Raw genomic sequence first — 11000 nt, 5'->3', positions numbered from 1 at the left:
GTTGTACTAACACATAAAAAGTGAGGATTAATATTTATGGTACGTTACCACACCAATATATATTTGCAAGAAAAAAAAGGAGCATATTATATGGTACTTGAGAAACTTGATGGATTCATGAAAAGTTCACTCAAGCCCCGTTTCCACGAGAGTTTTGTTTGGCAATTGTTTTTTATTTTAATATTTCAAAATCCTGTATGTCGACGAATACACAACCACAAGATACACACATGCTTTTACCTTTGTTTTTTAGAATTCTCTCGTCGTCATAAACTACGGTTGGTTGTGAATTTTAGGCTACGTGGAAACTTTCAGATTTGTATTGTCTGTGACAATGAGTAAGTAACTAGGCAACAACATGTCTAAATAATTCTAGGCTACCAATAAGCCTCTAAAATTTGAAGGGTAAAATGTTAACCACATTTCTTTGCTTTAATTTAATTCAAATCAAAAGATTAATCCCCTTATGTGAAGATTAAAAGCCTCAAGAAGCCTGTTTGGGCTACGAGGCCGGCACCATTTTCCATTGAAGTGAGAAGAAAGCTGCCACTATATTCATTAGTGGGTTGGCAAGGCCTAGACCATTTTCCGTTGAAGCAAGAAGAAAGCTGCCAGTATATTAACTAATGGGCTGACACGAACGTGCTTCGCACGTCGCCTCAAACCTCCAAATTCAAATTCTATCCCAACCTCCTCATCCAAACCTCCAAATTCAAATTCTATCCCAACCTCCTCATCCTCCTCTTCAGGAACCTCCAAATTCTTGTCATATGAAAACTTTGTGAAACTCTTCCTTTATATAGACAGATATACAGAGAAGAGCCATTTGAACTTTGAATATCTTGACGTAGCCTCTTAGTGTGCAAGAAGACCTTTTGTGACGCACGCTGTGATGCCACTGCATTTTATTCTGCAGCACGGCATGTTGAATAAACGCAGCCAACGGAATCCCCGACTTATTGGAGCGTTCTTCGTTGAGTGCTTATCTCTCTCCAGACGCCGCAGCACTGCAGCAGCAAGGGTTTCAAGCTTTTTCTGGAAGTGGGTTGGTTTTCTTGCTTCTTGTTGGGCCCCTTCTCCCCTTCCCCTTCGGAGACGCCATCGATGTGAAGCCCTGCCCTAGGAACATGTCTGCTTTTTCTATCACCGCCATCGACAGGCTCATCGAACCTTCCAGTACACCCGCATCCATGGACGACTCCACCGAAAGAAGGCCCCCCTTCTCCTTCTACCCTCCTCTCTATGTGACCCCTCCTCTGCAACCACAGTGCCCGCCTTCTCCCTCCTCCTCCTCGCCATCGCCCTACGTTCTTAACTTCAAAAGGCGTGGCCCTGTGCAGAGCGCTGCCCTGCACAATAATGGAAACGATGCAGCCCACGTTTTGCTGCAGCCTTTGGAAAGTACCCTTAGCGCAGATGGCAAGAGAGCTGCGGAAATTCGCGCCTCAGAGAGAAATCCAGCCGAAACCGACACCTCGCAAATAAAGTCTCCTGCTGGACAATCGACTGAGTTTTGGAACAAGGGGGAGACATCCAGTCGGGCCAGATATGGCAAGGACGTGGCCATGACTGGAGATGCATCACTACACATGAATGGCATGCGCATGGCTAGAGATGGATGCAGAGAAGACAGCATGGATAGAGCCCTTGGACATCAAGGGGAAAGTGAAGTTTTTGAGATGCGGTCTGGAACTGGCTCTGAGGGCAGTTGTCTCACCTCTTCTGTTGCCTCCATCACACGTGAGGAGTTTTTTGATGCGCCAGATGCCCCATTTGACGGTAATAAGCTCGTACCAGATGTTTTCTCCATAATTTATTGTGTTTGGCTTTTTTCTACATCATATGGAATCAAAGCAGTGAGCTAGGAAGTTGTCCGTGTTTTGGTACATAACAATGTGATGGTAATTAGATTAGTATGGGTTTTTTGAGGTCTAAATCAGGTGGCTTTCATCTACTGGTGAAATCGCAATGAATTTGTACGAGGATATAATCACTGGACATTCTTTCTCAAGTGTTTATTACAAGGGAATCAAGTCACGATACAAAGCAAATATACTTTTTGATTCTAGAAATTTCTCTTCATCATCATAGTAACGTAGTAATAAAGATACTTTTAGATCAGGTGTTCATAGTGAGGGAATCAACTCGCAAACTTCTTAATAGCTTTTTCCATCAGTAGAGAATGTACATTTTAGAAAACAGATACAAGCACTCTAATGAGGTAAAAGTCTATAAAGGAGAGGGGCTCTCTCTTCATGGCTGGTCTTTCTTGGAGGGAAAGCTCCATATGTTGAGGTGGGAGAAGGAGCCACACTTGGGGCCTGTAATGCCAAGTGATCACATCCTTGTCTCCAGACAGGAAAGTACCCTCCGTACCTGCATATGGCCCTGGAGCTCCTGTGCTTTAGGTGTACAGAAAACCACCCTCCATACCTGCAAAGACCTGGAGCACCGTATGTAGGCAAACTGGTTGCTGGAGTCACATTCCCTTTGACTGGGCGGAGGTGACATCACAAGGGCGCAGGGGAGGGCCTCACGGGAGAGTGGGGGTGTGTAAAATTTTCAAAAAAGAAAGGACCTGGAGCTGTTATGAGGGCCCTCCCATTGGCTGGAAGGGTGTGAATTAGGTCAGCGATGGGCAGTGGCTGGCTTCTCTATGGTCTCGTTGTTGCAAAGAGCCCGCCTAATCTGCTAAGCTGCTAGGCTGTTGACTACCTTCTAATGGGAGTCTCATGGTGTAAAAATGCCCATCCTCTCTTTGCATTATTGACATCTAGCAGCGTCAGCTGATATTTATGCTATTATGCCCCATATCATTCCCCAAAAATAGCAGCGGAACCTTTATATAATCAGACTACGTTGACATGTTAAGGTGAATTTGGGCATGTTCCTGGATTCATCTAGGCATATTTTTATGCTGTATTAGTGGACATGCAAATTTCACATTGTGAAGTTTTCGTCCAAGTTGCAGCCAGTTGATATTTTGTTAATTCTTTCTATCTTTAGTGGTGCAGTTGTATTTGTTATGATCCTTAGTGCTAGGCTTCATTATGGCTGAGTCTGCCCTGTATCTCAGGAGCTCTGACCGAAACTTAGTACACAGACCTTTGTATGAATGTATGCTCTTATATGTGTGTGTGTGTGGGAGCATATATTGATACCAAGTTCTACACCCACTATTGGGCACACTGATGATGTTAGTGGGGATGTCGTAGTATCCAGTCCATACTATGCATGATGGAGTTGATGGTTTATTTTCTTGTGGATGACTACCATGAGGTTGTAAATTACACATTCTTATAAGGTGAATTTGGGCGTGTTCCTGGATTCATCTAGGTATATATATATATACTGCCCTTGCTCGCGTACAGTGGGAATGAGGGAAGTGATGATGGCAGGATCCCACAGCACCCCAGCTCCATTCAACTCATTCACATACTCAGCCCACCTGAGAGTCACACAGTACAAGGTGTTGGGTATTTCCATCCATGGTATGTTTGTAGTGGTTTGGTTTGGGTTTAAAGTGGTGCGAGGTGTTGTCAAATGGGCTGTTCTTTTAGGCATCTTGTCTTGCCTTTCAGGCAGATCACTGTGAACATCATCTAAGTGGGCTGTTGTATGATGGGCTTCTTGGCAGATTCTGCAAGTGAGGATGAAGCTTGCTCTTCAAACTCAACTACAAGGATGCCGTGCAGATCATTTGAAAAGTTGACACCCCGCTTGCAAGAGGAGATTGCAAGGCGTATTAGAGCAGAAGAATCGTTAGCCTCATTGCAGCGTCGTTGGAATGAAATGGCCAAGAAGGGTTCACTGATTGGATTATCCATGTCATCAGGTCCTATCCACCAAGATGGCAGTTTGGAGAGAGGGAGACAGAACGAGCAAAATTTTTCTGAGCAGTTTTCTGAAAAACTGATGGTTGCCCGGCTTGTTGGGGGTGCCATAGCAAGTGCAGCTGTCAGAGCCGAAAAAGACGAAGAGCTAGAGAGCATGTTGGCAGGCAAGAACCGGGAAATTTCGAGGTTATTGGATAAATTGCAGTATGTTGAACTTGTCAATCGGGAAATGTCTCAAAGGAATCAGGAAGTAATAGGTAAGTTTTAGTTAGTCATTTTCAGCTAATTGTCTGGCATCACTTCCTAGAATGGCCTCATTGTCCCTAATCTCTTTCTTTTTGGGCAAGCAGAGATTGCTCAAAGGCGAAGACGAAGACGTAGGAAGAAACAGAAGTGGGCATTTGGATGCTTTTGTGCTGCTTTTTGCATAGGCAGTGCAGGCCTACTGTGCTACAGATATTTCCCATGGGAGCAGGCCAAGACATGGAACAAATCATTGAGTAATTCACCAAAGAGTGAAACCATATCACCTGAGTTGTGTAGCACATGAAGCACAGTTGTGAAAAGTATCATGTGACATAAGGTCATGTTAGAGACAGTGGTTATGTGAATAAAGGATGTCACAATCCCTATAAAGGTAACCATGATTAAAGTGTATGGTCTAAATTTGCTGCCACTATACATGAAGGGGCAAAAAATGGTCATGCTGATGCTTGGAGGTCATCCAAATTATTTTGTAAGCACTGCTGAGCTGAATGACCCGTTCAGCTCATAAGCACGCTTTTCATAATTGTCATGTTACAAAGTGGCTATGCATGTAAAGGGATCATATAAAGTGCCACGAAGTATTAGTTTTAAACACTGAAATAAAAGGCATTGTTATCATTCTATTTTTTTTGCTTGTACGGCAAAGATTTAGATTGTGATGGCTTTATACACTAGGGTTCCTTTGGGTTGAAATGCACAATATTGTTTTAAGCCTCGGCACAATATCGCCTGTACACTTTCTAGAACTTGCTATGATGTGCAAGTGCTGACAGTGCAAGAGGAGATGTGTCACGTGCATCACGCATGTGTGTGCCACGTGGACATGCTTCCTACTTGCACTGCCTTCTAGGCAAGGCATGTGGCATAATATGGCCTGTTTGGCAACCCAATAGGTGCTTGGAGGTGCCTAGGACATGCACCAATAGTTGGACACAAGTTGGGCACGTTATGAACACAATATATGACCTTTTGGACAACTTTTTGGGGCCATAAAAGGGCTGGTGGACCTGAAACCTACTAGTACCGTGACACTCTATAAAAGGGTAGTTTAAAGTTTATTTTAGGCATCTCACATCGTCTTCTGCACATGAATTCTGGGTACTATTACTGGAAGTAGTTATCAAGCATTAATTCAAACATGTGGAGATGATCATCGTAGAAGCTGTGAATCAGCAAGTTATCTTGTATGCATTGGCAGTTATCCAAGATCCAACTTCCATCATTGTAAATACTAATGTTTTTTAATATACAATAGATTAGATCTATCCCTCCTCTATTGTGTCGTGCTTAGTTTTGATTATAGTTGATCTCATGTGCTTGGCATTAATCTTATGTTTAAGCCTTCTCGTTTCGTCACTCTTGTGACATTGATATTAGAGCCTAGGTTAACCAAGGGTAGTTCTTAGCTAGAGTATTTTGCATGTTATATTAGGGTCTTTGAAATTAGGGCTTGTAGGCCAAATTTAGGGTTTCCTTGTTTTGCTTCGATTCATTCCTTTTAACAATTTTTAAAATCCTAGAGTTAGTAGGCAAAGTTGAAAAAACTAAATTAGGGGTTTAGCTCGTTTTTTCTTATAGCGTAGATTGCATGTAAACTAGGATCATCAAAAGTCTTGGCCTTGGTCCTAACCTAATGGCTTCTTTTGGAGACTCTCTTTACAAGAACCTCACCTCGATAGAGAAATACAATTAGGATTGCGAGGAGATAGATGCTTGCTATTGGAAGAAAGTTCGTGAGATCGATGCTAAGCACAAGTGTCAACTTCAGCAGAGACTTGAAGAGATGGATGTCACCACTAGCAGAGAGTTTAAGGGATTGAAACCAAGTGCAAAAATGGTGATAGCAAGAACTCCAGGTAGGATGGAAGAGTAGACGAGGAACTTTGTGACGGCGGCGGGAGGAAGCCTCACAAGCCTGGCACCTCCAAGTAGAGGAACGAATCTGGAATATTGCGCGGACATTTGCTATCTCACAGTTTGGAAGAACGCGTAAACTAAAAATTTTTGCAAATCCAACACGATCACAATTGCATACATCATGGCATCATACATCCCTGTCCAATACAACGTTTTGACACACAAGACACTGTCCCACATATGCATCAATGCCCTTACACATCTTTGGCCAAAAGAAATATCTGCCAATGGCTTGTGTAGTTGAAAGAATTCTTTGATGTCCTGCATAAGGAGGTGAATGACATTCATTCATTACCTTTTGCCTTTACGGTTGTACATCATGACATAACCATCTCGAATGGCATAATTCGGGCTCGGTATTATACCTTGCTATAAGTGATGTAGCCATGTACATTGAAATGAAATTATTTGTGGATGCATCACAAAAAAGAAATAAGGCAGTTTGGACACAATCTGCCCCATGCTTTGCATAATGTTTTGTTATTTGGTGATTGACCTGCACATCTAAGATTACATTCAAACTAGGCTCAGTTGCTCAGTTGCATGCATGTTCTTGGGATATTGCGGGCATTTAGCATATATATATATATATGTGTGTGTGTGTGTGTGTGTGTGTGTGTCCCTCATCCCCACATTTGAAGCACTTTCTATCACATATAAGCCTCTTTTGTTGTTTTTGATAACCCATAATCAGTCTTTTGATCCCTCGGCTTCTTCCTCGAGACATCCTTTACTCTTGTGCATCCCTCGATACATTCTTAGGTGGTTGTCCACCCTTTTTATGGTCAAAACCAGATCTGTGTTTTGATTTAGATGGACTTGGCAATTGCTTATTATTGACCCACTTCTTGTGTAAGTTCTCTTCAACAACAATTGTCGAATGCATTAACTGCATTTGACAACTTCATGTGTAAGTTTTCTTCAACAATAGTTGTCGAATGCATTAACTGCTTTAGAGTTTGATTTGGATAAACTTCCAAACCTTGTTGAATGATATGATGAAACCTTGACTCATACTTACACTTCTTCTCGGCATCCGTAAGACCTTCCAATACTTGCAGTGTAAGAAGAAACTGATTTCCCTTCATCCTGTAAGATCCAATCCGACTCTTTTTGCACAGTTAAGAGGCAAGAATTGAGCATAAAATTGCTCTTTAAATTTAGCCCAAGTCACGGTAGCCAAATGATCAAGAATCTTGGCTACCCACACACAATCTAATACATTCAACCCAAGAGATGCAGCCATGTGCATTGGAATGAAATTATCTGTGGATGCATCATCAAAACGAGATAAGGCAGTTTTGTCATGCAATTTGCCCCATGCTTTGCATAATGTTCTGCTATTTGGTGATTGACTTGTATTTCCCCGCACATTTGGGATTACATTCACATTCTTTTGACCCCTCGGCTTCTTCCTCGAGTAATCCTTGAACTCTTGTGCATCTCTTGATACATTCTTAGGTGGTTGTCCACACTTTTTATGGTCAAAACTAGATAGGTGTTTTGATTTAGATGGACCTGAAAATTGCTTATTATTGGCCCACTTCATGTATAAGTTCTCAACAATAGTTTTGCCGGAATGTATCAAGTGCTTTAGAGTTTATTTGGATAAACTTCCAAACCTTGCTGAATGATATGATGAAGCCCTGACTCATACTTATGCTTCATCTCGGCATCCATAAGCTTCATGAAAGGGGTAACCTTCAATAAGACCTTCCAATACTTTGCAATGTAAGTAGAATTTGATTTCCCCTTCATCCTATGAGATCCAATCCCACTCTTTCTGCACGTCTTTAGCAAAGTTAGGAGGCAGGAATTGAACATTAAATTTCTCTTTAAATTCATCCCAAGTCATGGCAGCCAAATGATCAAGAATTGGCCATCCACCAATCATTGGCTGTATCTTTAAGATGCATTCCCACATGCCTCAACTTGGACTTCTCAGAGAAGTCCTCATTCACAAAAGCAATTTCAAATTGACGTATGAAAGTAAGTGCACGAGACGTGTCAAATTTTCCATTGTAATTCTCAAACTTTACATCCTTATCCCTAGACTTAAACTCTTTCTCTTTTGGAAATAGACTTGTTAGGTTTCTTTACATCTTCAATGCCTTCCAAATGAACCAATTTCTTGAAAACCAAATTGCCTTCAGCATCCTTTACCAAATGCCCACATGTATACAAATATGCAATTGTCAACTCCTTAGGCTTCTCAATCCCCATAAATTGAGCTATAGCTTCAAAACTAGTCTCCTCAACTGTAGCCTCTTTGCGGGGGATAGCCATAATATGGGTCATCTTTCAAGGCACGTAATTCAATAATCTCATGTCTATAGTGTCGTATTTGATGCTTAGAGTTTCCAATTCTAACATAATATCCAAAGATTTCTTGGTTCTTGAATCTGCATTCCTTTTTTTTGTGTTCCATCTTCTTGTAATGGTCATACTTTGGCTTGTGCTTGAGTCTGCATTTGCTTTGGTAATGTTCACAATAGCGAAAGCATTTCTTGGTGGTTTTGTTGAAGAATGCGTGTTCCACAATTGTGCTTCCTTTCTTTAGTTCCTTTTCTTCTTCAAGAAGAGAGGAGACACATCCTGCAAAGGTTGGTTGTGGCTAATTCTTTAGTGTATTCACCAATGCATTATACTCTTTTGGCATACTTTTTAAGAGAATGGCTATTGCATCTTTATCTCCTATGTTGGCATTTATGCCATCTAGTTATGTGATTATGCTTTTTATCTTGCTAAAAATTGTGCTAGTGACTCACTGAAGTTCATTTTTAGCCCATAGAATTCAATTTTGAGATGAATTTATTGATTCTTGGCTTTAGCCCCAAACACTTGACTCAACTCTTTTGCCCATACACCTAGGACTAGCGAGTGCATTGTCTTTAATGAGTTTCCATAGCTTTTTGTGCATGAGAAGATACTTCATTTGTGTAGCCCAAGTATGGAACCCTTATTTGCTGAATTTTTTAACTTGACATATTGAGCTTGACACCATTTGTGAAGGTCTTACCCAAGTTTACACTTAGGCAGTGTCTAGTCGCTTACAACATGCTCAATGCAGTGACAAAACCAGTGCAAAGAAAATAGCTAAAAATGCCTAAATGCGAGAAATTTTTGCTTAAATTAGAGTGGATTAGAAGATGAGAGATATTTTTTTTTTGGGTTTGAATACAACCCTAATAATCCAATTTTGAAGTCACTTTAGCTCAATTTTTTCTAATGATAGCTTAATGATTATGATTGATTAATAGCAATGGAAGTTGGAGGCTCAAATTGAGCTCATAGAAAATGAAGTTGAAGGGGATTTACCATGGACTTGAAGATCTTGGTGAAGAACCTTGGATGAAGGCCCGAAACCAGCTCAAAAACCCCCAATAATGGTGCAACTCCTTAGTTCCTCTCCCGACTGGTTTTTCTACTCTCTTGGCTAAACCAAATGCCTCAAGATTTGATTTGTGGGACGCTCATAACACGACTAACACACCCTTAAAAGGGTTTGTGTTGATTTTGGGTATCTCATAGCATGGTTAACACACCCCTAAATGGGTTTGTGGGTAGCTCATAACATGGCTAACACACCCCTAAGTGGATTTGTGTTGATTGTGGGCAAGGAAGAGGAATGGGCCAAAAGACCAGTCAACATTGTAGCTTGAAATTTGTGTGAATGACAAAAGTGAAGTTGTCCAAACCTCATGGTGTGGTGGAAAAAGAAGTGCCTCTTGAGGGGAAGCTCACCCTAAAGTGATTAATCATATTCTCAAAAGTGGTATGCATGTACGTGGACAAACAATGTAATGGATGATAGTAGTACATGATGCCATTGTTAGAAGGCCCTTTGTTGAGGTCAAAGCGCATCCCCTTGAGGTTGTAGTGGACATAATTGTCCTGAATGTTAATAAGAAGGATGATCAACTTGAAGAACCTCACAATGGCCACTATTGCGGGATCAAGGATTGCCTACCATGCATTTTACTGTAGTAGTGAGCATGAGCTACCGTTGTTGGTTGTTGAGAGTGTCGAAGGGTCTATGCTTGAAGTGAGGGAAGATATAGATGAAATGGGAATCACGAGCATGCCTTTCATGGAATTCTATGGCAATAAACCCTTGTTTCATTGGCATAAACAATGGTTCAACACACGAAGGTGTCGTGGAGATGCTCTGTATATGTCCGCATATTCCTTGATGGGGTAAGAAATGACAAGCTCTAGGTTGGCTTGATACCAAAGTTGTCGACTGCAACATGGCCATCCACATTTGTATGTATTTCTTCATGCCTTTCGTGGAATTCTCGGCAATAAACCCTCTTTTCATTGGCATAAACAATGGGCCAACATGAAGGTGCCGTGGAGATGCTCTATATATGTCTGCATATTGCTTGATGGAGTAAGAAATGGCAATCTCGTCGATCACAACATGGCCATTAACATCTGTATGTATTTCTTCATACCCTCCTTACTGTGACTCTTCTGAATGCTCCCATTGCCACTTCTTGTAAGCGTGGGCGATCATGAATGTGACTGCATATCTCAAGCAAATCAGCAAGCCACGGGTTGACAAACCTTGATCCTTTCGCCACATTGGACCATAGTGTCTCGGGCTGAGCCAATTGCCCCAGTTCTCATGCTTTTGGCCTGTCTCCCACCAAAGGGTATGGTAAATTAGTAGGTTGTGCCCCTGTTGCATAAGCCTCTGCTTGTATTGGAGTGGTGGGGTCGAAAGGAGTGATCTGCAAAGAGAGCTTGGCATATAAGATGAGGATTAAGTAAAGGATTACCACTCATGATGATTTGCTCATATTTTGGAGTCGGGAGATCGAGGATAGGGTCGAAGGTGGAACCCACAACATCAAGACCTTGCTGTCGAGTGGGAGCCTCGGCCTCCTTTGGCTAGTAGTCTAGGGGTTCCTCGGGGTTGAGAGTGGTAGTTGGGAAATTAAAGAAAGAAGATGGAAAGTTGCCCTCAGTTAATGG

At 41.7% G+C, this 11000-nt stretch overlaps 1 protein-coding gene across 1 annotated transcript; it reads left to right on the top strand.

Moving 5' to 3' along the window:
* Positions 1-888: 888 nt before the first annotated feature.
* Positions 889-4728, top strand: LOC147610753 (uncharacterized). The gene is made up of 3 exons (XM_086785225.1): positions 889-1779; positions 3638-4093; positions 4187-4728. Exons 1-3 carry the CDS (start codon positions 1128-1130, stop codon positions 4384-4386), a joined length of 1308 nt encoding a protein of 435 aa, XP_086641351.1. The 5' UTR covers positions 889-1127; the 3' UTR covers positions 4387-4728.
* The last annotated feature ends 6272 nt before the right edge of the window (positions 4729-11000 follow it).

Source organism: Cibotium barometz, chromosome 48, assembly GCF_041138505.1.
Source record: "Cibotium barometz isolate CiBa-2024 chromosome 48, ASM4113850v1, whole genome shotgun sequence".
In the NCBI taxonomy this organism is placed as follows: Eukaryota; Viridiplantae; Streptophyta; class Polypodiopsida; order Cyatheales; family Cibotiaceae; genus Cibotium; species Cibotium barometz.
This window is presented reverse-complemented; position numbering and strand designations above follow the sequence as displayed.

Coding starts and splice junctions, on each gene's coding strand:
- LOC147610753 (XM_086785225.1), top strand. CDS start 1,128: ATGTCTGCTTTTTCTATCACCGCCATCGACAGGCTCATCGAACCTTCC. Junction 1,780..3,637: donor GCCAGATGCCCCATTTGACG/GTAATAAGCTCG, acceptor GCTTCTTGGCAG/ATTCTGCAAGTGAGGATGAA. Junction 4,094..4,186: donor AAGGAATCAGGAAGTAATAG/GTAAGTTTTAGT, acceptor TTGGGCAAGCAG/AGATTGCTCAAAGGCGAAGA.